The following is a 27,765-nucleotide window of genomic DNA, read 5'->3' as shown; positions in this document are numbered from 1 at the left end:
TAATTTTTGGAAAAATAAATTGAAAATGCAACAGTTAAGTTTCGATCCTGTGACCAAGAGCTAAAAAATGCAAGGCCTTCAGCCGCTGCGCTATTACTAAAATACTGTCAACAATTAGGAACAAATATCTCTATATTAAAAATTGAGGTCTATTTCCCCAACAAAAAAAAACAATTGAGGCCTATTTCTTGGCCCAAATTTTGGGGGCCTAAAGCCCTAACTTCACTTGCTTTGGGCTTGGGCCGGCCCTGATATATATATATATAAATTCTAAATAGTTCTCCTACCACTATCATAATCCTAATTATATTAACCAATCATAGCTTTTAAATCATTTTCTTTAAAAAATAAATAATAAAAAAAATAACAATTGTAATTAATTGTTTATTTAGCCACATGCCACATTATTTCTAATGATTTGTCATATGCCACATTTTATTTGAAGCATTCATATGTCTTTTCATTTTATTTCTATTCATACACCATTATCCTTTTCATATGCCCATTTTAATTACCAAGAAATCTAATGGTTTCCAATGAAAAGTTTTTTTAAGCAATGAAAAGTTGTAAAAATTTAATTTCATATAAGCACATATCTTTTCGGTGGACATTATAAATACTTTTTTATTTCTTTATTTGTTTTTCAATTATTTCCACCACCTTAGTCATTTGGAAATAATTGATTTTCTTCTTTACCTATGTTTTTTTATCTTCCTTTCACATTCACCTCTTCATCCTTCTTATTTTTTCATGTTGTTCCTTTTTAATGTGCTTGCTCATGGTATTAGATAATAGTTCGTCATTTTAACTATTTTCGTTTCCTCCCTTAATTACTTGCTTTCAAGATATTTATAGCAGTAGTTTTAATTCATATGCTTTGAATATCTATAAAATCTTTTGTTTTGTAGATATACTAATTTACATTGGTTGATCTAACAAATACTTTATTTTAATTTTTGTCCAGGTAGATGTTACTATCATCATGGAAGTAGGACTTAGTATGATTGCTTATATATTTATAATATAATACTATTATTATGCAATTGCCTTTATATATGCTACTATTTATTTCGGGTTTCTGTTACGGGAGTGTATATATATATATTAAATAGTGTATTGTTTTTTATTTATTTATACTTTTTTATGTTTGCATTATATATATTTTGCTTTTAATTTAGAGATTGATATACTTGATCTATATGTATAATTGTGTTTCTCCGAGTAATTGACACTGTTTATGCTTAATAATTGATTTGTTTGTTTGATTTTTGGTTACAAAGTTGGAAGAACTTGAAGAATTATGTTTGTACCAAAAAAACAACTTATGAACTATGAATGTCATTGCCTAAAAAAAAAATGTATGTTCATGATTTTTTTATTTATTTCAAGTTTCAACTATAGGTCATTTCTCCTTCAATTATTTAAATTTTTTAGTTGACATTATATTATAAACAACAAATAACACACGTGCATCACACGAGTAAGGATCTAGTATAAAGTGGAGAGAACAAAGTACGAATCCCGGTTATAACACCAAACCTAATTATTTCGACATTTATATCTGGTAATCTAAAACTCTTCTAATAGCTATTTTTTGTTGTTTTATTGAAGGGACACCACTTAATTATATAGTATAATTTGTGGAAATAATAATGTATGGACTAATAAATTAATTTCATTATTTTAACATGAACGAGAATGAAGTCACTGTACAACCATTGTATTGTATGCCCTAAGATGTCCTTTCATATGCACAAAAAATAATGTATCGATGAGTTGCTGAAGTAGTGATATGCCTAAGTGACGTTATTTTCTATTGATGCGTATTTATATTTCAGTATCAGAAATCTAACAACAAGTCAGGATGGCCGAGTGGTCTAAGGCGCCAGACTCAAGTTCTGGTTCTCGTGAGAGAGCGTGGGTTCAAATCCCACTTCTGACAATTTTTTTTAATTTTTTCAACAAATTAATTTACTAACTATGCATTTTCTAGGCTTTAGTCAAAGTTTTATATCTATAACCCATTATTGAGAATTTCTTTTGACACCCACTAAGTTTTTTGCCAATCTAACAAACATGAATTTGTGGATATCACAACAACATAACAACTAAAAAAAGTAATGAATCATCAATCATGTATGAATAAAATTGCACACGTCTACAACAAATACAACACTGAGTATTTATGAATCTAATATATCCCTATCATATAAGGTCATGCAACCCATTAATTTATTGCAAAACCTCTTAAAAACAAAATTTTGATTTGCTCATTTTCAAATCACACCAACTAATTTGAAAACTTGCTAAATTCTTGCATCAACATTACCACGTAAGTGCTTAAAGTGAAGAGTTGGACATAGATCCACTAATGTCATTCTTTTCTTGATGCACAAAATCAACTATATAGTATAAGGAAGAAAAAAAAAAGCTATATAGTATATATATATAGTTGGGCATAAAATCATTATTTTCTCTTGCTTAAATAAAAGCATATAGTATATGGTTGAACTAAATTGAAATTTAATAGTAAGTAGGTCAACTTGCAAGTGAGTCACACCTCCACTTGCAATAAAAACAGGAGAAAGGAATGGGCATAAAATTATGATTTTTTTTAACTTACTCTACAAAAAGAGCTTCGCCCATTTTGCAAATTGCAAGTCTACTGTTACCATAATGGAAACCAAGCAAATAGATTAGGTGTAGTTACAGTAGAAAGCCTTAATAGATTTGGGCCATTTGATTTATAATCGACGACTGAGATTAATTTTACAGTATAAAACTAAAATTAAAATCTGAGTGTCCGATCACAAATAAAAAGTTAAGATTAATTACAATGTAAAACTGCGTGCTTAGTCTACAACAGTGAATCTACGTCGGAAACAAACTACACAGTGATGCAGCATGCCATGTATGTAGATGACACATAAAGGATGTTATAAATGATAAATCAACACAAGAGTCAAGACACACACATAAAAATATCACAAGATGGAGAGTAACACATTAAATATCAATATATGATTGTGACCACACCTTTGACACTTGGAGAGAATCAAGAAGGTGTCAAGTTAGGAATATCATTAACAAATAATATTTAGCCATTTAGGGTCTAAATTAAATGATATTGCTTTTCCAATCAAGCTAGGAACCTAAGTAGAAAATAAATTCTCTTCAAATGAAGCTATAGATCTCAACCTTCTAATTTAAATTAACAATTGAAATTATTTATAAAGTAGTGTTATCCTACTCGTCTATTCTGGTTCTGAGATCAGTTCTGACATCAAATACTTCTAGCACTCTCTCGATCAAGGTTGCGGGAATTGAGCCGTGATTTTTCCTACCAAATCCAACGTCAATCAACACTGGATCAACTAACAATTGATTATAAATCGGTGTTTATATTAATGCAAGGAATCTGATTTGACCAAAGTATAAGTTAAGAAACATTAGTAAAATTTTAAAAGGAACATATATACTTTGCTTCAAAGCACCAAAAATGAAATTGAATATACTTTTCCCTTCCTAATGACATAAAACCATAATAGAGTGATGATGAATGAATCTAACAAAAACCAAACACGTACACCTTCTGTTCCCTATTGACACAAGCAATCTAATGAAAGAAAGTTGCTATAACCAAACCAACCAATAGAATTCTATCATATGGGTCCCATCACTATCCCATACCAATAAAAGTGCTTTCTAATATAAACCAACACATAACCAATAAAACAAAACCAAAAATATTTTTTATCCAAAAAAAGAGTAAAAGCAACCAACTTGTGTTGTGTGATCATCATCAAAAACAAAAGAGTAAAAGCAACTCCAAAATTCTTGCTTGTCAAAAACCATTGAATCAAATTTGAAAACAATCAAACCATGTTTGAAAGTTTTCATTTTTATTGTTGAATTGTTGAATAAATAAAGAAAAAGAAAAAAAGAAACAAACTTTACTATAGTATAGTGATGAAGTGGTAGTGAACAAAGATAGCTAGAGAGAGAGAGAGATTCATATGAAGAGAAACGTATATTGTGGAAGAAAGAGTCAACCTGGGAAAGCCTGGAGAGTTTTTGTTGGATGGTATATTGGATTGCATCCATGAAATCACAGTTGCACTTTCCTTTCCCAATAGAATGAGTGATTCTCTTTACAAAGTTGAAACAACACCTCGTCTTGCTCAATGGAGAATCGAAAATTTGGCTTCTTGCACTTATCGCAAATCAGATCCTTTCAAGATTGGAAACTGGAATTGGTCTCTCTCTCCTCCCTTCTCTCTCTATGTCACAAAACTCCAAAAAGATTTCATTTTTAATGCAGGACACTTACCTAGTACATGTTTTATAATCGCAGTGAATCTGACAGAATTACGGTTTGTCAGGTTTCAAACACAACAAACCATAATTCTGACAAACTCACTGCAATATAAACATGTAGTTAGAAAAGTGGGGTTGTGTTTGTTGGTTGATTAATGAAAAGTTGAAACAACCCACATGGCTAAATAGATTTGAATATGTTATAATTTGGTATATTATAAAGTTTGGTTTTTGAATGACCCTTTATGTGTTTTTATAGTTTTTTTTTTTTATGAGGAGTTGGATTTGAGAGTGTGTGTGGCTTCTTATACTATGTTATGTGTTTTGTTTTTGTGTAATTAAGGTATTTGTCGGTGGAGAAGCATAAGGTTGTGTTTGTTAAATTGTTTCCTGAAATATCCAATGTAACAAGAGACAATCCTCCAATTGCATCTTTTATCATGCGTGTGGTTAGTTCTGCTTTTGGAGATCGAAAAGCTATCAATCATCCAGGTAATTACAATTCTGATTTAAGCAATTATCAGATTTAATTTATATACAGCATCGTAGTTTTTACACTGTCAAACAATCATAACTGTTAGATCATCAGAAACATTTCGCCTATGTTTGGTATCAGGGTGGATACACCAGAATCACGATGATCCCCGTGATTTCACAGAAGTTTTTATCTGTCTGTCATGTAGTTTTGTGGTCTTGGTTGCAATTTTTACAATTTTGTCAATAATGTTTAGCTGTATTATGGTTTTTTACAACAGTTTCTTGTGTTGATTAATTTATCTTTTTGATATATGATGCAGAGATAAAGGACAAAGTGATCAAGAGCAATGAGGATTTTGTTTGGACACTTGAGGTTCCATTGTCTGGAAAATTCATTATTGATGTTGATTTCCTTGATTTGAAGATTGCATCCCCAGATGTATATGCTTATTACTTATCTCTTTATTATTTTATTGATTTTCTGTGGTATTCATTTCAAATGGAATGTTACAGTAAAGCTAAAATCAATTTAGGATAATAATAATTGGATTTAGTAATCCACTTATAATCATGATCATTTCATTAATTCCTTTGTTCATAATCACTATTGATGATGATGCAGAATAATTAGTGTTAATAATAGATTAGTACACAAAGCAGGGGATGTTTCATTATCTTGATAAGCATAGCAATCTCTGTAGCACCGATACTTCTGATCAAAGACGTGTCCGACATATGTTTGTGTTCAGTGTCCGTATCAAAGGCTTCATAGATAGCAACATAGTTGTAAAATTAACCCTTAAGCCAAGAGTTTCTTAGGTGAAGCTCCCTTCATAGTGATGACCTATGAAACACAACCACCGACACAGACACTGGACACTACACTGACACAGCAACACGTAAAATGGAATAATTGAATGTGAACACATATGTTAGTGTTGGACATCGACACACATTCGATCTGAATTGTCAGTGCTAGGTGAGTATTCTAGGATTTGAATCTCTGACATTGTTGGTAAAGTTTGTTAGGGTGGCTTTTCATTTCTGCAAAAGGATTTATTATAAAGTTAATTTATGATAACAATAACATCATATTGAATATCTGATTTGAAATGTCATTTTTCAATACATTATAGGGTGGAGAACCTTGCTCCATATGGGGTGGTGAAGGATTTACTCAAGAGAGATCAAATGCAAGAGCTTTAGGGTCTCTTGGTATAATGCTTAGAGAAAGCATTCACACTGATATCACCATCAATACCTCTGATGGAAGTATAGGAGTTCATAGAGCTGTTCTTTCGTCCCGGTCACCTGTCTTCCGGAGCATGTTTTCGCATGATCTTAAGGAGAAAGAGTTGTCAACCATAAACATCACAGACATGACCATTGAAACATGCCAAGCTTTTTTCAATTATCTTTACGGGATCATCAAAAACGAAGAATTTCTGACACATAGGCTGGCCCTTCTGCATGCAGCCGATAAGTACGATATATCTGACTTGAGAGAAGCCATCCATGAGAGTCTGCTAGAAGATATTGATACTAAAAATGTACTTGAGAGGCTCCAAAATGCATCACTATATCGGTTGACGAAACTGAAGACGAGTTGTATTCAGTACCTTGTTAAATTTGGTAAAATATTTGAAATTCGGGATGATTTCAATACTTTCCTCCAAAATGCGGATAGGGATCTCATTACTGAAGTCTTCGGGGAAATTATTGGTGTCTGGAAAGGATATTGAAGATCTTGCAACTTCAAAGAAAGAAAAAGAAGGCTTGGTCTTATTTAATACTCCCTCCGGTCCTTTTTAGATTCATTAAATAATTGATGTATTTGGTTTATAATATAGACCACATACATCGGTTATTCGACGAACGTAAAAAGTAAGTTGTTTCTTATAAAAAGGGCCGGAGGTAGTATGCACTATAAATAGATTATTTGAATTTGTTGTGAAGGATTTGCTTTGATGAACTTAATTCTTTTGCTCAATTGTTATTTCTTTTATGATTTCCTTGTACATATATATGTCATGCTTTTCATTATAGTAAACCACAAGGTAGTAGCATTGTTTACATAAACCATGTATATTGAACAAAAACAAGACTACATATATTTGTGAATTCAAATGATTTATGAACTCTGATATACTTTACTGTTATTTGTTACAACATACCACTTCTTCCACTTGGCTTGCTATGTCTGCCATATAAGATAAGACAAATCGGCTACAAAGGGATTTGGATTAGACGCAGTGATTGCGTCACACAATTAACAATTTTGGCTGTCTGATATGAAATCAATGATAAAGATGATTTAGTGAATATGTAATGTGAGTCAGCCAATCTCTAATCAACGACCGAGATTGACAAATATGTGTAGCTGCAAGCTTTTTCTACTGCAGTGGATCATCTATATCCTGTGCCTAAAGATTGCAAAAGGACTAGTAGGATGAATTGAATTGACATGCCTAGGAAAACTACTCAAAGCAAGAGTTATTTGTTCACAAAAATAAGACTTTATAAAAGAATCCAAATACAAATAATGGATAGGATAAAACATAAAAAATTCAATGACTTATGGATTAAAAACATAGTTAGGCCAAAAGCTAAAACTATCACATTTGATGGATTAAAACCATATTTAGGCCTAAAATTTTTAGGTGTGAGAGCCTAGAAGTCAACCTCAGTAGGTAAGGAATTTTCTCTCTTGAATCATTAGTAATTATAATTATTTCATTACTTATGTTGCATTCATTGTTTACATTCATCAATTTCTGTCAAATTGAAGGGAATGATGAGAAGAAGACTAATTTTCCTTAAAATATTAGATTAATATCACACATAAAGGAGAAAGGAAATAACTCTTGATATCAAAGGCAAGAAAACTCATTCCATTGTCTCCCACAAAATTAATTAAACACCTAGCTATAATGGCTAATAAGAAAGATTAAGATACCCTTCACTTTGATTTAAATGTATATATATTTTTTTGTCCTATAATTAAGTAACTTCAAAAACAAGGCAAAACCAATATCAACAAGTATAACACATCCTCTAACTTTGGTCCAGTGGTGATTGACACTAGACTTGGTAGGGAGGACCACAGTTCGATTCCGCGCAACTGCGATCGTTAGAGGGCTGGAACCACTTGATGCCAGAACTGACCTTAAATCAAATTAGGCGGTCTAGTGGGCTGGATACTAGTGGTGAAAAAAAAAGTATAACACATCCTCTTCAATAAAAAATCAGTCTAACACATGAAAATAAAACAAAAACAAAAACAAAAACAAGGTAGAATGAGTGTGTGAATTGTGTGATTAACTTGAAACTTTGCAGAACAAACGGTACATATAACACACAAAGAGAGTTGATGAACAATTCACCTTTAACGGTATTGGAGAGAGCAGGGGCGGAGCCCTTCATGGGCTGGACAGGGCCATGGCCCGCCCCAGAATTTTTAATTTTTTTTTCATAGGTATACTATTTAGCGGCGGTTATAAACCCCCGCTAAATAGTCTGTGTAGTTTGTTAAATTTTGTTTCGCGGGGGTTTCAAACCATACAATCCAGCATTCTTTAACATGTTTTCAGTTTGCGGGGGTTTAAAACCCCCGCTAATTTTAGGTCCCAGAATTCAAATATACTTTTTAATTTATTTTTTTAAGCATCCCTTCTAATGTTTTATTGTTTAATAATTTATAGATGTCTTAAAATGTGTAATTTATTTTGTCGAAGTATTCAAGTATATTTTTTTGGAGAAAAAAGTACTCAAATTTTTATTTAAAATAGAGTTTGTGCATAAAAATTCATGTTTGATCAATCTTTTGTTAAAAAAATTTAATTTTTTGTTAGAGAGATGCATATAATATTATAAACATAAATACAAAAACTAATTAAAAAGTATGAAATTTACACATTTGACATAAAATATATTTCATAATATATTTTTAAAATTTATTTAATAAACATGTTAATGGTCCACCTTTTGACTACTTTTGAGATATGCATACTAGACAAACTTTCGATATGATATATCTTTTTTTTAGTAATTTCTTTTGCATGTTCGATTTATATTTGTAGCGGCCCGCCCCAATTTTTTGGGCTAGCTCCGCCACTGGGAGAGAGTCATGAATCCATTGTTTCCAATAGAGGTAGTTAGCTAGAACTTGGAAGAGAAAACAGAAGGAACATGTGTGAAGTTATAACAAGCAATTGCATTATGCTTTATCATGTGAGATATATGCTCTGGCAAGAATATGGAATATTACTAGGATCTTTTGTTTGCTTTTGCTATATATATATGTGTGATATATGTGACACGTTTTTAATTATTATTATTACTTGGTCTCTTCTAGCTTATAACAACTTCTCAATTAAAATAAATAAATCAAACTTGCACATGAAATGAACCCATTTTCTAAACTCAACTGCTACTAGAAACAACAACCACATCCTCCAGTTGCTTGCTCTTAACATACTCATTCAAAATACTAATCCTACCAGTTTTAAAAGAAAAATAACCCAACCCAGAAAACTAGAACTGTGAAGAACAACCAACCACGGGTGATGGGTTATTGCTAAATTGCTACAATATGTCCCCCACCATGTCCATCTTGCCACTGTTTCTCTCCCGTCACAACCCCCGTTGTTTTCATCCAAACTTCATTCCTTAACAAGTTAGTAGATTTTTGGGCAGCTCCATGTATGTTCAACCGAATTGCTGTTGTTATTGTGATGATTTTTCTATTATTTTGTGTCAATTTCATTTACAAATTAGGAGATTTATGTTTCCCAGATTTTGATCTATGAATTTTACAGGTTTGAAGGTAGATAGTTGGTATGAATTTCTTTTAACTTATTTTGTATTATTATTTTTTAAAAATTAATCTTAAATAGAGTAAAAGACAAGTGGACATAAAAATTCAACAAATTATTAAAATAATACAGTCAACATGCCACATCATCGTGTTCTAAGACACATCATCATAAGTTAACATATGTTTAACGTTTTGGACTAAATTGACTAACAGAATTAACATTTAGGGAGTTTTTTAAAATTTTCATTGATTCAGGGACTTGTTTGACAGCGAATGACACTTTCAGGGACGAAAGTGGCTGTTTACTCAATAGGTTTGTCTTTGTTCTCACCTTTTTAAGTACATGTTTGGTATCATGGTGGGTATGCTAGAATCACAGAGACTCACTGTGATTTTGCTGAAGCTATAGAGTGTAGTTTTTGGAAAATCATGTTGGATCACTGTGATTCTGACATATCCACCGTAATACCCTAAGATACACTAAAATTTCCTACAAAATTATGTAAATGTAAATTTAGTTATTTTGAAATAAAAATTTGAAAAAGGAGAAATAGTTATTCTATAACTGTAACCGAAATTTTAACTATACCACGTAAGCTGACACGATTCACACGAACTATTTACTTCGACAAAATCTGTCACCCAAAATAACAGTTAAAAATCACATAGGAAATTGATAGGAGCAAGATTCTACAGCAAAGGTTATGAATCAAAATTTGGCAGGCTGAACCAATCCTTTTACACTGCACGAGACGTATTAGGCCACGGCACACCAACATTATCAATCGCCGGAGGCAACTTTGTTTCAGGAGCAAATGTTTTCGGCTTTGCCAACGGTACTGCTAAAGGTGGATCCCCAAGATCACATGTTGCAGCATACAAGGTCTGCTGGCTTGGAGCAATTGAAATTGAATGTACTGATGCAGATATCATAGAAGCATTTGAGGATGCTATAAGTGATGGTGTTGATGTAATTTCATGTTCTCTCGGTAAAAATAGTCCGACAGAATTTTTCGAAGATGGAATTTCTATAGGGGCTTTTCATGCGATTGAGAACGGTGTAATGGTAGTTATTGGTGGAGGTAATTCAGGACCAAAATTTGGAACTGTGACTAATTTAGCACCTTGGTTGTTTAGTGTTGGTGCTAGCACAATAGATAGAAGCTTTGTTAGTTATCTTCAACTTGGTGACAACAAGCACATAATAATGGTATCATTTTGTGTTTTTTTGTTTCCTTCCATTTTGGTTTAGGCTTATTCTTCAAGAAATGTTTTAAAAATGGGACCGAACCTGCTGGCTAAACCGAAAACTGGTCAGTTCGCTAGTTGGTTTGATCCTGGTTGTATCATAGTTTTATTGAATCACGTTGAACCTCGTTTGGTTCAACTGGTTACATTTTTTAATTTACGTTTTTAATACTTTTTATTTTTTTATTTGTCCTATGGTTCAGCTATGATTGAACCAACTGAGTCATTATTCGAAGGTATCCCATTTTCGATCTCCGGTCCCTTTTTAAAAACATTCGCTATGATTGAAACTAATTTTCGATCTCCGGTCCTTTTTTAATCTTCCAGGGAACTAGTCTTTCTACATGTTTGCCATATGAGAAGTTCTACTCTTTGATCAGTTCTGTTGATGCTAAAGCCGCTAATGCAACAATTGAAGATGCGTAAGTTCAAAATATTATAGTAAGGACAAAACTTAGATGCAGTGTCGCAAGTATAGAACAGTAGGAACGCTGTCTATAGCACTGCATCTAAGTTTCGTCGTTACAATGATATAGTTATTTTTATATTGTGTAGCTTGTATTAATTATTATTTCTCGGTATGTCACTTTCATCGTATATGATTTTGTGGCAGTCAAATCTGTGAGGTTGGAACTCTTGAATCTTGATCCTAACAAAGTAAAGGGAAAAATCTTGTTCTGTCTCCTAAGGGAATTAAATGGATTAGTTTATGCAGAAGAGGAAGCTGTTTCTTGTGGAGCAATAGGACTTATTCTGGGAAATGATAAGCAACGTGGAAATGACATTATGGCTTATCCTCATTTGTTGCCAACTTCACATATTAATTACACAGATGCTGAATATGTTTATTCTTACATCAAAGCCACCGAGTAATTTATCTTTCTCTTATACTTAATCCTTTTAGAAAACCGATTTAGATTGTCTTATTTGAGCTTATATACTGTCGTAACTCGTAAGCACCTATGAGACTGTTTGGAAGAGTTAATCGAAAAAGCTTATAACATGTCCTTAAATTGTTCTCAATTTATTTCTATAAACTCCTCTCCATGATTGCTTATGAAAACAACTCATACCTTATATGGAAAATTTTTGACTTTATTTTATCTTCTGTTATAGAAATAATTTATGCATAAGCACTTGTATGATAAACACTTATCATGAGTAGGACTCCAGTGGCTTACATGAGTAAGGCAAAAACTGAAGTGGGAGTAAAACCAGCTCCAGTAATAGCTTCACTCTCATCTAGGGGACCTAATCCCATCCAACCAATAATCCTCAAGGTCCACTCTTTGTTTCACTAACTATGCCATTAGTACATCCAAATACTCCTTAATCTAACCTCTAAAGTTTTGGTTTTCAATTTCAGCCTGATATCAGTGCACCAGGTGCTTACATAGGAGCAATAAGTCCGACTGGTCTAGCATCAGATAATCGTCGGATTCCATATATTATAGGTTCAGGAACTTCTGTGGCATGCCCTCATGTTTATGCTATTGTTAGCCTTCTCAAAACACATTATCCTCATTGGACTCCTGCTGCCTTTAAATCTGCAATCATGACTACAGGTAAATTAATAGAGATTATGCATTACATAACATTACATAAGTTTTCTAAACATATCAAATTTAGATATTCTCCCACAAAATATGCTACATTTGTTATTGTAGCTTTGTTATTCCTACATTTAAGACCTTCCAATTCGAATGAATATGGAAATTGGTTCTCGAAATTGTAAGCATCGGTCAAAATAATCCGTCCTGTTAGTACATTGATAAATACATTCCGAAATTGTAAAAATGTCATTTAAAATGGCCATTCCATTAACTTATACCGGAATCTAGAGGCTATGACGTAGTTTGTTAAAGGGACGTAGCACGTTACACATTGATTTTACATCAATTGTGCATGGACTAACTACTGACAAGTTGGCTCTGAGACCTCAATTTCTTAGGCAAATAGTCCTTAGTGCGGTGGCCTTGATGTTCAATTAGTATTGATGGGCTACGTATTTGGTTAAGGCGCCAGATCATAGTCTCTAATGGTAAAAACTAATAGAGGACTATTTTAACTAAAGATTTACAATTTTAGGAATGTATTTGACGATTCGCAAAACTCAGTGACTATTTTGACCGTCGTTTTGTCTATTCAGTCTTCCAATTCAAAGAACCTTTATCAATTTGAATTTCCTAACTTGACAAAATTTATGCACTTTCAGCAAGAGTACTAGACAACAATGATACTCCAATTAAAGATCAATCTAAGGAAGATGCAACTCCATTTGGTTATGGAGCAGGACACATACAACCAGAACTTGCCATGGACCCTGGACTTATCTATGATCTAAACATTGTTGATTACTTGAACTTCCTATGTTCTCATGGTTACAACCAAACACAAATGAAAATGTTTTCTAGGAATCCCTACACTTGTCCTAAGTCTTACAACATGCTAGACTTTAACTATCCTTCAATCACTGTGCCTAATCTAAGGAAACACTCCGTAGAAATTAGTCGCACAGTTACAAATGTTGGATCGCCGGGTACATATCATGTGCATGTTAAGGAACCTCATGGGATTTCTGTTTTGGTTAAGCCAAGATCATTAAAATTTAATGAAGTTGGTGAAAAGAAGACATTTAAGGTTATTTTTAAGGTAAGCAAACCAACAGCATCAGCAGGTTATGTGTTTGGTCACTTGTTGTGGTCTGATGGCAGACTCAAAGTTATGAGTCCTCTTGTAGTCAGGTCTAACTAGAGAAACATCAGTTTTCTAGACAAAGTTTTTAATGTATATTGTGCATAGCATAAATCACCATATGATGCATAGTATATTGATGCTAATATTCAATGTTACATAAATTAATGAATAAGATTTTCTTGCAAGTAGCAACAATAAATCGGTTCAAGTGATAAGGATTTTGAATCTCATGGATAAGAGTTTGATTCCTGACTCCTGCGTATGAAAAAAATTCGGTTGGAAGAAGATAACACACCTTGTATCCCATAGATTTTCCAATGGAGATAGTGGCCACATTTTTATAATTAGCTAAAGTGTAAACTGAGTCCGCATTCTAAATAGTGAACTGTGTTTTAGTTCACACTCTAAGTAGCGAGTGACAATATTTTTTACTCAAATCCAGCGCCCCCATGAATGAAAATATTATGAAAAAAAGAGTTTGCACATTCATGGGGGCACATACATTGAGCTTGAGTCAACTAAAATTGTCACTCGTAAAATAGGTTGCGAACAGTGCTCACATTCTAGAATTCGAGGAGGTTATTTTGGTAATTTCAAAGGCTGCGTGAGGATTTTTAGGGGGCGCAAAAGGTAAATCTCTAAGTTTACAATCAGAAGAGGGCCTTATCTCAAAAAAAAAAAAAACCGCCCTCAAAAAATAATGCCGTACACAGTATAAAATAATGTGAGAATTGATATTTTATGAATAACCGAAAAATATTTTATAATTTGTATTAAAAAAAAATACCTTTTGGTATTTTTTTTATTTTTGTTTGACACTCATTTTTTTTAATAAACAAAAAAAAATCATTCTAAAATGCATATATTATTAATATTAGTAGTAGTTACATTAGTTTTTATTAGAGTAAATTACATAGAATGGTATAAAATTTGGATTAACACTAATGCGGATAAATTAGTAAACTTGGTTGTAATATTAATTTTTTTTTGAACCAAACAAAGCAACAAGTTATAAAATCAAAAACGGATAAAGCGGCTAAACTATAAGACAAGTAAGCTTCTCCAGACTAGACTAGTGCACGCCAAGCCCATGCAAAGGGTTTGGTTAAGATATGTCAGATTCTACCAAGTATACAAATGGAACCCAACCATTATATGGTTCTAATTAATGAACCAACATTAAATTTTGAAACATTAACTACAAAAAACTTGGTTGTAATATTGTTTATTTTTCTATTCTACTAGGGGTAAACCCGTGCGTTGCACGAGTTTGATTAAAATATATAATTAAAATATTTTTATAAATAAAAAATAATAATTGCGATAACTATAATCACATATAGTTAAATAATAGATATTATTTTAAAATATGATTATATTTAATATTAGTATATGAGTAAAAAAAAAGTTGTTTAGAAATATTAGATTTTTTATTAATTTATATCGTAGTTTGTTTACATTTTAATATAATAGATCTCTTATAATATTTCATAAGTTTGAGAGGATGTATCATTTTTTACTTTATTAGTGTAATAATATAAGATTTTAGTTTTCTTTATATGAGTTGCAATTTTATAGTCAAATGTCACTTTGTTTTTTATTTTTGATGTATCCCTTATTTTATTATTTTTGATAAGAGTTGGAGGCATACCTAATTATACTTGTAGACAATATTGCTCATGAGAAATGTTCAAAAAAGTTTTGATTATAGAATATGATTCATATATGGTGGCTTTGACTATTTGTTCCACGTGTTCTCATTTTTTGAAAATTATGTATCAAATAGCATATTTGCTTACTACATTCTATGCAATTTAAGGTTCCAAATAGCTTATCTACTTACTCACCTCTCGTTTTCTTGGAGTTTATTCTCACTTATTCACTTGGTGAAATTTTATTCCAACTTTATTAGTCCCAATTTTTTAGTCTATTGTTTGGTTCACTTTTTTTTTTTTTTGCTTGGTCCTTTTGTTTTTGGTTTGTTTTTCTTTTTCTTGGTGAGGTTTGTGTCTCTTCAAAATTATTGTTAGTTTTTGTCCCTCTTATTTAATATTTTCTTGAACATTTATTTTATTTTTCTTATTATATTATATAAACTTGAATATTTGTTGTTGTCAATATATAAGTTTGGACGAAGATTTTATATATTTGAATTTAGGTTTAGTTATTTGGTTAAGGTAAAGAAAGTCTTATAGATGAATTTGAGATTTAATATGTGTCATCTTCTTATTTGCTTAAAAAAATGTCATCTTATTCTTATAAATATTCCACTATTTTATTTTCAGCCGTAACGTAAACATTCTTTTAGAATATGTACTTAATTTATCCAAAAAGTTAACCCACTTGGGTTGGTGCATTGGTATTGGCTTGGGACCTGGGAGTGTGCTCCTCTTGAGGTCTGAGGTTCGATTCTCTCTGGCGCCAATTTGGGTGGGCTAATTTAGCTTCTTCAAAAAAAAAAATTTATCCAAAAAGTTATATTATTATGTAAATTAAATTAATAATTTTTGAATTATTGGTGAATTTTAGTTGTGTGTAAATATGTTTAAATATATGTGTGATTATATTTTCTAAATATATGTAAATATATTTTAACATCTACGGTTTTAATAATTTCTAAAATTTATTTTGACAAATGAGTATCAACAATTTTTATTTAATAATTTTTGTCTTTTTTTAATTTAATTTAGAAAGTTTTTAGTACAATTCTAAGTGGGAGGAAAAAGTATTTAGCACAATTTCTAAACTAACATGTTTTTAGCACAATTCTTTTCATCGATTCATTTTATGGTTGTAAGAATAAGATGGCATGCGTAGATTAAAATAGGACTGTCCATTAAAATTCATATATACTCATATTGAACCATCCCGATTTAGGCAAGTGTTATACGATAAATGCATGAAGATTATATATTTGGACAACCTCTAAGTCAAATTGAATGAATATAACTTCTTGCATGTATTACAATTATAAGAACCGCATGACTTGAGTGTCAACTACAAAAAAAAAACTTATTTTAATTTTTACTTTGTTTTTGTTTCTATATTTCTCTTGATCGAGATCAAGTAGATCACCTACACATTGTAGACAATATAGTATTTAAAAATGAGACACATATTTATATTTCTAAATTATTTGGATTGTCCTCTTTTAATTGAATGCCTCCAACATCAATATACCCTCGATCTATATAAATTTTATCCTCTTCAACTTATTCACATGAAAATAATTAATTATATTCCCATTAATCAACAATTTTTTATACAAATCTTTTACATTATATAAAATAATAAATGAAAAAGAAAATATGAAACAAATAAGGAAAAACATTAGACTAATAAAATAATAAATGAAAAAGAAAAGTTGTTTAATTACAAATATTATATCAATTAAAAAAAAATGATGGTTTACAAACTGCCATTAGAGTTAAATACACATCCTTACATGAGGTGCCATTTCATAGGCTTTATAAGGAGCAAAGATGCAACGTAAGCAAAAATATAAGTATGTTTTATCCTGTTCTCCTCCTTCACATGAAAAAATAGTCATATTCATATTAATCGATTCAACTCAAAGTTTAATTAATAATCGAACAAAACACCGGTTGATATTTAAAAAAATATCCAACCTAAAAAACAAATAAAAAAATGATTAGAGATGTTCTAAACTCAGAGTAATAGAAAAATTCCAATTTACAAACATATTAACAGGCAACTATCACATATATGTATATCAATTTCTTAATCAATCACATGTAGACATACCTGATATTCTAAGAGGTTAGACATCATCACATACCAAGGACAAAAACCAATATACTTATGATGTAACTATATATATGCACACAATAGCTTTTAAATCAATTCAAGACACTATAATTAGTAACTTTAAGATATGGAAGATGAAGATGCATAACTTTTTCTCATGGAGATGTTAAACAAAGAAACCATAGAGTTTTTGCCATGAGATAGATAAATTAAAATTTTGTTAAAATATAGAAGGTAGACTTCCTGATATGGTGGTGGTGATAATTAGCTTTTGGGTTAACTTTATATAGAGCTTATGTTTGATAATTAGCTAAATTTACATATTCAATATTAATGTCTCCAAGAATTCTTTGTTTTCAATTGCATTAATAGGAAATTGTAACATACAATATATATTTTAATAATATATTGCAATGCAATTAAAACAATAACATGATTCATCATTCCACCTTTCATTACTTGCAATTCATTTTTGTCTCAATTCAACAACAATAAATTGTGTTAGTGTTTTTTTAATATATTATTATTGTTTATTATTTATTATTAGAGTTACATGAAATATGAAAAGGTTTTAATAAAGATTGTAGACTTTTCTTATAGAGTGTCACATCATCACAATGCTTGCTTGTGAGCAACTCAACCTTCCTTTTACTAGTAAAAGATGTTTATATATTTTTTTATAAGAATTTTTATATTTTTATGCGTATATTCATCTTATTGTTTCTATAATTTTTTTATTGACTAAACTTTCTATTATTTTTTATTCTTTATTTTTTCATATTTTTATGCATATATTTATATATAATCTTTTTATTGTTTATGTTTTTTCTATAATTTTTTTACTAAAATTTCTATAATCTTTTATTGTTTTTTTTCTATTTTTATGTATAAATTATTAATAGAGTAAAATTACAACGAATGATATAAAATTTGAAATATTAATTTATTTATAATTATATTATTATATTCACTACTAGAAAACTCGGCTTTAGCGACCGATTTAGAGACCGATTTTCATCAAAATCGGTCTCTAAATCCGTTAGCGACCGATTTTGCGACCATAAAAAATCAGTATCAACGACCCTGGTCGCTACTCCGTTGTGACCAACCCAGCGACCGATTTGGTAGCGACCGAAGTAGTGGCCGATTTTAGAGACCGAAATAGTGACCGATTTTAGAGACCGAAATAGAGACTGAATTTGTGTCGCTGGTTGCGACGCGTTTTGCGACGCTATAGCGACTAATTTAGTGACTGATTTTAGCGACTAATTTAGTGACTGATTTTAGCAACTAATTTAGTGACCAATTTTAAACTAATTTCTCAATTCGTTGCGACCGAATTAGCGACGCTATGTGAAAAATTCAGTCTCTATTTCACTCACTAAAGATATATTTTTTTTTAATTATTAGAAAAGCAATTTTTGAATCTAATTTAATATCTCAAACTATTTCATACACACCAAGCAATTAAACTATGCACACAACAATATGAACATAATATATTTATATTTAAGTAATAAGTATTACAAATCAACCAAAACATAACCAAGACTAAGGGGGAATAAATCCCTTTCAATTCTTGCATACAAAAAGTCAATATCCTAACTCAAAAAACTACAAAAAAGTAAGCCACACTACTACACCATCATCAGACATATCATCATCAGTTTATCATCTGCCACATCATCTTCATGAACTTGATCATCATCATCAGACATACATCATTATCATCTGCCACACTCAAGTTTATTCTTGCGATGTTGGTGTGTGTGAACAAACAAATCTGAAGGAGCGGGGGGAGTGCCATTCAGTTCCGTCTATAACAAAACAAAGAATATGAATTATAACTAGAAGTCAAAAATTGTGGAGTATGTATGCTACTACAGTTATGTAGATGGCTTACAAATATTTTATATCAGTATTTATGCTCCATAATCCGAGCCATGTTATGCAGGAAACCATAACTAATCCATCACATGCTACTGAATAAAAGAGATAAAAAAAAATGCACTGCACCTGCAGTGCCTATGCGTTGATATATTAAACTAGCTAGTTAGCTCTAAAAAATGAATTGACTTCCATTTTCCTTCATCATTAATTTCCCTGATATATTAAACTAGTTAGCTCTAAAAAAACTGATTTCCAAGTTACTTGTGACAAATCTATTTCTGCATTGATCTAAACATCTAACAGATCTGCTATAAGGTGAGGGATCAACTTCAGTATTTCAGAATCCAAAACTTCAAGGTACGTACAAACATAAAGCAATTGAACATCTAGAATTCAGAGGTGAAAATTAAAATCTCTTCTCTTACTCTACAAGGGTGCATATGAAAATCTAGAATTCAGTTTAAAAGACAGATATTTGAAAGATAACATACCCACTTCCTCCTTGCTGCAATGTCCACATCATAACTCGAGGCCGTCGTCCTATATACACTATGATGTATTGATCATGAGAAATCACAAATAATTATAAATTCATCCAAAATATGGAAACAAAGAATATATACCTGCTTAAAAGTGCTTACAACAATGCTTGATTCCGAAGACTTTTACAAAACTTCTGGAAGTTTATGAAGATAAACACAATAGGAAATCTGTAAAAAGTAAGATATGATATAGAACTTAGAAAGCTCTCAACAAACTAGCTCCCCTAAATTATTCAAATTCATTCATGGCTTCAAAATCTGCAAGTCAAAGAATAAAATGAATGCTTATAGTCCTATTAAGCCTATTCCTCAAAGGACTGCAAAATACATAACCTGTAATTTGCTATTAATGGGTGCAACTAATACTAATATATATGACATATTAATCTATATTTTTGGGTTAAAAAACAAGAATAGACTAAGATAAAATAAAGATACTGTTGGTCAAGACACTACAATGATTTCATGAAAGAAGAATTTTTTAAATATGTGCTTCAAAGTGAGCCTACCATCATGACTAATATGGCACGATGTATGATTTGAGGTTCCAGCCGAACTTCCCTTTCTTCAAGTACACCAAATATCGTAAAAACCATGAAGAATCAATCAAATCATGAAGAAGATAAAACTGAAATGGATAAACACAATACACACAAAAATAATCATTCAAATAAAAAACTAGAAACTTAATAAACATAAAATAAGCTAATTGATACACCTATAGTCTATAGACCTACTCGATACATGAGTGATGCTATCTCCATTAGTCAATTGATATTTCAAACATACAATCTACCTGCAAAAATCTATGCAAAGAGCAAAGCAATTGAGTACCTAGATTGATTATATTAAATTCAAGAGCATGAAATACGTGAAATTTGAGCAAAAAAATATGAACATTTGGTACTCTATCTACGAAATTCTAATTGATCGAGACAAATATTAGACAAACCTTTGTAAGAGAACTTCTTATTGTATATATTTGTACAATAATTCCCTCTTGTGTATAAATTACTTGTTCAATGAACTTCAATGTGTGACTGGGACTCAAATTACTTGTTCAATAATCCCCTCTATCTTTACATACTTTGTTACCTGGTAGGCCAGTACTGTTATAAAAACATATAAACTTAATTGTGACTGACAGTTCACAAATTGGAGCGAACTGAAACGATTCGATTTGGTTAAGTTCGTGAACAATTCAATTCAGTTCACAAAGAAGCAGTTCAATTTGAAAAAAATACGATTCGATTTTCTAAAAAGGGAGTTTGGTTTGGAACCACAAAATCGATGCACCGAACCTTTATACCAGTTCAGTTTGGGATAACCGTTAACAAATTGATTCAGTTTTACCGAACTATTATAATGGTTCAGTTTGGTTTTTCTTCTTGAACTGAAAGATCTAATCTGACTATAGTATATACATACTTGTGTCCCAAATTGTAAGTTTTAATCTTTTTCCACCTACGGTGAGTCTTTTGATCTTGAAATCAACACCTACAAATCATAACAACAATATTATAATTTTCTTTAATTCTCTGCTCATTGCTATAAACAACAGAAAAACTCTCTGCTTCCTCAGCTTGGCAACCTCTACTTATTCATACTCTTTTGTCCCCCAGTTGTTGACACTACAAACATGCATTACTTCATAACATTTCCTTCTTAAACGCATTGAGATATGAGTCGACATTTGAAAACTTATACATTCCCCCTAAACATGTCAACAACTTACACCAAAAACCCCGATTCTTTCATTTCAAGTTCCAATTTTTCGACTACATTCTATTTTGAGCCAAGTAAATTTCTACCAAGCACTTACAGACTTACACTGTGTTTATCATAATTATAATTTACAAACAAAAAAAAAACAATGAGGGTATTTTCAAATACTGCTATTATTATTACACAAATTCACCTAAAGGCCATTTTAGATACTAAAATAAATAAATAAAAAATCAATTTCAATGGGAGTTCAATTCAATTATTCGAAATCTCAATTCAACCAATTAAGAAAACTCGATTACCTATGAAGTTATAGGTATGAATTTGTGAATGAAATAGTGATGTTGAGATGATAAAAGAAGTTATAGGTATGAATTCGGAAATAATACCATTGAAGAAAAGGAGCTTTGTTGGAACTGATTTGAATCGAGGAGCCGTGGGTTTGGACGATTTGATGATGAAAAACCTCAACAACACAGTATTATTGGACGATTTGGAACTCATAGAGAGAGGGAGAGAAGAGATGTTCGGTGTCCCGTGGAGAAGAAGAGAAGAGTTGTACGAGAGAGAGGTGAAGCGGTGGTGTGGAAAATTTAATTTAGGGTTCAATGAGTGAGGTATATTTGCAAAGTTGATTTAGGGTTCAGTGAAGCAGTGACAATTTATCTGAGAAAAAATTTGAAGAGAAATTGATTTGAAAAGAAAACAATGAGGAAACGTGTTGACTAATAATAATATTGGATTGGATTAATTTGTTGTTTTTCTTTTCTATTTTTTAAAAGATAATAATTTGATTAATTTTTTTAGTGATTTTTAAATATATATATATATATATATATATGCGACGGATATAGCGACCGAACTTCTGGTCGCTAAAGATCAGTCTCCAATTCGGTCTCTATAATTATATAGCGACCGATTTAGCGACCGATTTTTTTTTTAATTTAACGCTCAAAATATTGGTCTCTAATTCGGTCTCTATAGCGACCGAATTATTTCGATCGCTAAATCGGTCTCTAAAAGCGAATTTTCTAGTAGTGATTTGTAGTATGTTAATATAAGAACAATTATTACAAAACTATGAATATTACAAAACTAATTTATTTATAATTATATTATTATATTTGTAGTATGTTAATATAAGAACAATTATTTTGATCCTTAAACATGTTTTTTGTTAGTCATTTTGATTGTCAAATGTATCTTTCATTTGTTAGTTTGATCCTCAAATATGCTTTGTTAGTTAATTTATCTAAAAATTATTAATAATAGACATATTCGAGAATATTTTTGTAATTTCAATACACTGTAATGACAACATCTTATACATTTAAGAAATAAATTCATATTTACTTTACCCATATATATGTACTATTTTTTTATGAGTGTATTTTTATCATATTATAACATTAATTTATATATGTATAATACTAAATAAAGTGTGTAGATAAATAATATGGGGGGGGGGGCCTTGGCCACTGCCTGCCCCTCTTTAAGTCCGTCCCTGACTAGTGCACGCCGAGCCCATGCAAAGGGTTTGGTTAAGATATGTCAGATTCCACCAAGTATACAAATAGAACCTAACCATTATATGATTCTAATGAACCAACATTAAATTTTGAAACATTAACTACAAAAAACTTGGTTGTAATATTGTTTATTTTTCTATTCTATGTTTATATTTTTTTTTTATAAGAATTTTTATATTTTTATGCGTATTCATCTTATTGTTTCTATAATTTTTTTTTATTGACTAAACTTTTTATTATTTTTTTCATATTTTTATGCATAAATTCATATATAATCTTTGCAAAGCTAGTACTAGTATAATAAAATTGATTACTTCTATAAAAATAATTGATTACTACAAAATTATTAATTTATTTTTATCAATTTTATTAACAGATCAAAATTTATTAATATTTCAAATTTTATATCATTCGTTGTAATTTTACTCTATTAATAATTTATGCATAAAAATAGAAAAAAAACAATAAAAGATTATAGAAAGTTTAGTAAAAAAATTATAGAAAAAACATCGCATCAAGATAAAAAAATATATAAGCAATTTTTTTTCTTTCAAAAATTAATCGAATGATTAATATATCTAATTAATTAAAACTTTTGATTTAGATTAAATAAACATCGCATCAAGATAAAAAAATTAAATTAAGAAACCCACCGCACTAAGATGAAAAATTATAACACATAACATTGCACTAATTAAGATAGAGAAATCATAAATAACTAAAGAAATTAACTATATGTATGTTGTATATCAGTATAATATATTAGTATAATGTAGTACTATAATACATGAGGAAGTGGCAGGCCATGTGTGGGGGAAGTGAACACATGGGCAGGGAAGGGAAGGGAAGGGAAGGTAGAGACATAAATATATAATGGAGGGAGAGGGAGTACGTACACACATAATGCAATGCAATGCAAAAAAAAAAAAGGACTATAGTGTTTATGTTTAACCATGCAAGTTGGCATTTTTTTTTTAGTTTTCCCTTTTAGTATCCGGTCTATTGAACCATCTAATCTGGTTTGGGTATCAGTTTTAATATCAAGTGGTTTCAGTTCTCTCAATTACAGTTGCAATTGATCATTTCTATTAAATTTAACGTCAATCGCTACTGAACCAACTAACGATCGGTGAAGTTGACAATTTTTATTTATGTAACAAGATAAGATTGCGGGCCAGGCGGCTCCAACCAAAGGAGAGACATTATTAATGTGCTCTTATGCACCTTCATGTATGTATCATCATGTGGTCCATCATCATTCATATTGCTCAAAATTCACTCAATCATGTCTTGCAAAGATTAATAATTTTTTATTTTTTTTATATACATCTTTTTTTTTTAAGCTTTGCCAGGGTAGTTAGTAGGTGAGTGTGAATTTTTTCTCGTGATGTATATTCCTTAATTTAGCTTGCTTGATTAGATATGGTAGAAAAAATCATCACCAAATAAAAAGATATGGTAGAAATATAATTCTGTAAAAAATAATTTCTAAAATTAAAGCCCGGCCCAAATAAAATAAAACCTTGGTTACTTGTTTGATATTTTCTTGTGTTAACGTTCAAAGTTGTTGTCCATTCAATCAAAAGAAGAATGAATTTCCAGCGTGAATCGATCACCAACCTTACCAAGGTTTCTTTGACAATGGCCAAACACTTGTTCTCAAAAGAACAATATAAAGAAAAGAACGTCGTGTTTTCGCCATTGTCACTCCAGGTTGTGCTTAGCATCATCGCTGCTGGCTCCGACGGTCCAACACAACAACAGCTTCTCGACTTTCTCCAATTTGAATCTGTCGACCAACTCAAATCTTTGTCCTCTCAACTTGTTTCATATGTGCTCGCCGATGCTACTCCTGCAGGCGGACCTCAGCTGTCCTTTGTCAATGGTACGTGGGTTGAACAGTCACTTCTTCTTCAACCTTCTTTCAAAAAAATTGTGGCTAATGATTTCAAAGCCACTATTGCCTCAGTTGATTTTCGCAACAAGGTATAATAGTAATCTATAATTTTTTTTTTAATCTTGAATCCATCTATGCTTTTATCAGTTTATTTGTACGGTAATATTAATTCATTTGTGATTTATCCCATGACTAAATATCATAAAAAAGTTCAATTCTTCTATGAAAATTATTGCTATAAATGAATCGATTTGATCTTTTTGCATTGTTAATATTTTGTTTGATATTGTTTTAAATTAAGGCTCCTCAAGTGCGAGAAGAAGTGAATTTATGGGCAGAAAAAGAGACTAATGGTCTTATAAAAAATCTACTTCCACGTGATGCAGTTGATAGCTTAACTAAGTTCATCTTTGCAAATGCACTATACTTCAAAGGAACGTGGTCAAGGGAGTTTGATACTTCAAAAACGAAAGACTATGATTTTCATCTTCTCAATGGCCACTCAAACAAGGTTCCTTTCATGACTAGCTCCAAAGAACAATTTATTAGAAGCTTTGATGGTTTTAAAGTCCTTCGTCTTTTTTATAAGCATGGCGATTATTTATATATGCAAAAAGATAAGCGTTATTTCTCTATTTACATTTTTCTTCCTGATGCAAAAGATGGGTTGTTAGCTTTGACTGAGAAAGTAGTTTTCGAATCTAATTTTTTGGAAGATACGTGTCCTCAAAAACTAGTGACAGTAGGTGACTTCAGAATTCCAAGATTCAATGTTTCTTTTGAGCTTGAAAGTTCTAATATGCTGAAAGAGTTAGGAGTGGTTTTACCTTTCTCTGAGGGAGGTTTGACAAAAATTGTGGACTCTCATGTGGATCAAAACCTTTATGTTTCTGAGATATACCACAAGTCTTTTATTGAAGTAAATGAAAAAGGAACTAAAGCTGCTGCGGCAACCAGTGCTACAATGAGGTGCGGATGTGCTAGGATTACCGAACCTCCGCCGCCTCCGGTAGACTTTGTAGCTGACCACCCTTTCTTATTTTTGATCAGAGAAGATTCGTCTGGAACGGTACTCTTTATTGGACAAGTACTCAATCCTCTTGTGGGGTGATCTTAACTTCTCATTCTAGAATAAATTGGATTACTCCTAGATTATGAGGAAAACTTTGTTTTTTTAATAAGAATTAATATATACTTTTGTTTATGTAGTTTACTGATTTTCATATGTTGAAAAACATGTAAGAATGTCTTGGTGGTTGTTTGTTCTTTTGAGACTAATAATTAGGTAATCACATGATTTTAATAGAAGTTTTTATTTTAAGTTTTGTTGATGCTTACTGTTTTTATTTTGTTTACTGCATGAATTTCTATGATTGTTCCTTACTTCCATTAATGCATTGATCATTTAATTAAGGCATAGAATCTGTTTTAAATCTGGGATGTAGAGAAGGAATAACAGAGTTGTAAAAAGTGATACACCATGAACATGTATAACAAGAAGCATAAGATATATCAATCGTTAGTTGGTTCAGTGGTGATTGGCATTGAACTTGGTAGGGAGGACCATTGTTCGATCCCCACAACTGCGATCGGGAGTGGGCTGGAACCACTTGATGTCAGAAGTGACTCCGAACCAGATTAAACTGGTGGTGAAAAAAAAAATAGGATATAGACAAATGTCGCAATAGATATGCGAATACTGAAGAAATTTTGCTTTATTATTCTTGATTCTGTTTTGAAATGTTTGGGATAACTGATTGAGTGCTTGCTAGATGTAAATGGATATGGCTTAAAAAGATTGAGTGTTCAGAAATTGATTCAGTAGTTGTTAAAATTTCCAATTGGAATAAGTAGCAAAACCTTTACTTCCTAAGACCATTTCCATTGTTATGGACAACCTGAGCTTATACATAAGATTGTCTTAGCTAGACCATCCCAATAAGAATAGATATTTATTGGATATCCTAATTTGGAAGAAAGAAGAAGATAAAGTATGCACTTCTCTAATCATTAAGAAGTTATATTAACTTAGTTACTAATTCGTTACAACTTATTGACTGTTCCCCAAGAATGATATGTTAAGATTTTTTTACAAATTATAGATTGTAATTGTAATTAAAAAAAAATAGCTTAGCATTAGAGTATTTTTACGGTAAAAAAATATTTAATAATGCATAAAATAATTTTTCAAAAAAAAATAATGTGTTATGAATAATATGTAATGAATGTCCATTATGTGGTAGGTTTTCTTGTCCCCTAGTGTGTCCTATAAATGACACTCTTATTTTCATGTAAACACACACTTGTGAATAAGTTTATTCCTTTCTCTTATCCCTTTCTCTTCTTCCTCTCTATTCTTCCATATTATTGTTCATGCTTAGAAATAGTTTATAACACGTTATCAGCACGATAGTCTCTCCCATTTCAAGAAAGGTATAGCAACAATGGGAAGTGACAATTTTATTTTATCTATGATTTTTTTTTTATTCTATTTTTTCAGATTTTTTTTCTTCTCGTTTTTTTTTAATTCACAAACCTACGATCCAGAAGTATCGTGGTGATATATGAATCCTGTAGATTCATAGTGTGATGAAACTTTAAAATATGAATCCTGAAGATTCATAGTATGATGAAATTTTAAAATATGAATCCTGAAGATTCATAAGCATACACTTATAAAAGTACCGTAAAATATCTTTTAAAATATGAATCCCGAAGATTCATAGATATAAGTAAAATCAATATCTTGTTAATCTTTTAGAAGAATTCAAAAACATCAATCCCTGAAGGATTGGATAAATAACTGATTTGATTTGTTATACAGTTCTTGAACAATTTAAGAATCAATTTTTATTCTCC

At 30.9% G+C, this 27,765-nt stretch overlaps 2 protein-coding genes, 1 long non-coding RNA gene, 1 other non-coding gene and 1 pseudogene across 11 annotated transcripts; 4 read left to right on the top strand and 1 right to left on the bottom strand.

The window, feature by feature from the left end:
* Positions 1–1,858: 1,858 nt before the first annotated feature.
* Positions 1,859–1,942, top strand: TRNAL-CAA. Its single transcript has one exon. It is a non-coding gene; the product is annotated as a tRNA-Leu (tRNA).
* Positions 1,943–3,500: 1,558 nt separating this feature from the next.
* Positions 3,501–6,932, top strand: LOC123912869 (BTB/POZ domain-containing protein At1g55760). Its single transcript, XM_045963447.1, has 4 exons — positions 3,501–4,256; positions 4,661–4,809; positions 5,115–5,233; positions 5,931–6,932. The coding sequence occupies exons 1-4, from the start codon at positions 4,138–4,140 to the stop codon at positions 6,534–6,536; spliced, it is 993 nt and encodes a 330-aa protein (XP_045819403.1). The 5' UTR covers positions 3,501–4,137; the 3' UTR covers positions 6,537–6,932.
* Positions 6,933–9,598: 2,666 nt separating this feature from the next.
* Positions 9,599–13,939, top strand: LOC123915152 (annotated as a pseudogene).
* Positions 13,940–18,812: 4,873 nt separating this feature from the next.
* On the bottom strand, positions 18,813–22,179 carry LOC123912868. 8 transcript variants are annotated; one of them, XR_006811479.1, is made up of 6 exons: positions 21,870–22,178; positions 21,184–21,252; positions 20,265–20,864; positions 19,837–19,923; positions 19,705–19,753; positions 18,813–19,140 (listed from the first exon to the last, which is right to left on the bottom strand). It is a non-coding gene; the product is annotated as an uncharacterized LOC123912868 (long non-coding RNA). The 8 variants fall into 8 exon arrangements; XR_006811476.1 differs by having other exon boundaries at positions 19,705–19,762; positions 20,265–21,252; positions 21,870–22,179; XR_006811474.1 differs by having other exon boundaries at positions 20,265–21,252.
* Positions 22,180–24,248: 2,069 nt separating this feature from the next.
* Positions 24,249–26,119, top strand: LOC123912867 (serpin-ZX-like). The gene is made up of 2 exons (XM_045963445.1): positions 24,249–24,995; positions 25,208–26,119. Exons 1-2 carry the CDS (start codon positions 24,600–24,602, stop codon positions 26,015–26,017), a joined length of 1,206 nt encoding a protein of 401 aa, XP_045819401.1. The 5' UTR covers positions 24,249–24,599; the 3' UTR covers positions 26,018–26,119.
* Positions 26,120–27,765: the final 1,646 nt, after the last annotated feature.

The sequence above is a fragment of the Trifolium pratense genome, linkage group LG3 (genome assembly GCF_020283565.1).
Source record: "Trifolium pratense cultivar HEN17-A07 linkage group LG3, ARS_RC_1.1, whole genome shotgun sequence".
In the NCBI taxonomy this organism is placed as follows: domain Eukaryota; kingdom Viridiplantae; phylum Streptophyta; class Magnoliopsida; order Fabales; family Fabaceae; genus Trifolium; species Trifolium pratense.
The sequence above is the reverse complement of the archived record's forward strand: the minus strand, read 5'-3'. Positions and strand labels throughout refer to the sequence as shown.

What these genes read in the sequence shown, in the direction of transcription:
- LOC123912869 (XM_045963447.1), top strand. Translation starts at nt 4,138, where the DNA reads ATGAGTGATTCTCTTTACAAAGTTGAAACAACACCTCGTCTTGCTCAA. An exon ending in AAGATTGGAAACTGGAATTG is followed by an intron (nt 4,257 to 4,660) that starts GTCTCTCTCTCC and finishes TGTGTAATTAAG; the next exon opens with GTATTTGTCGGTGGAGAAGC. An exon ending in AAAAGCTATCAATCATCCAG is followed by an intron (nt 4,810 to 5,114) that starts GTAATTACAATT and finishes TATATGATGCAG; the next exon opens with AGATAAAGGACAAAGTGATC.
- LOC123912867 (XM_045963445.1), top strand. Translation starts at nt 24,600, where the DNA reads ATGAATTTCCAGCGTGAATCGATCACCAACCTTACCAAGGTTTCTTTG. An exon ending in CAGTTGATTTTCGCAACAAG is followed by an intron (nt 24,996 to 25,207) that starts GTATAATAGTAA and finishes TTTTAAATTAAG; the next exon opens with GCTCCTCAAGTGCGAGAAGA.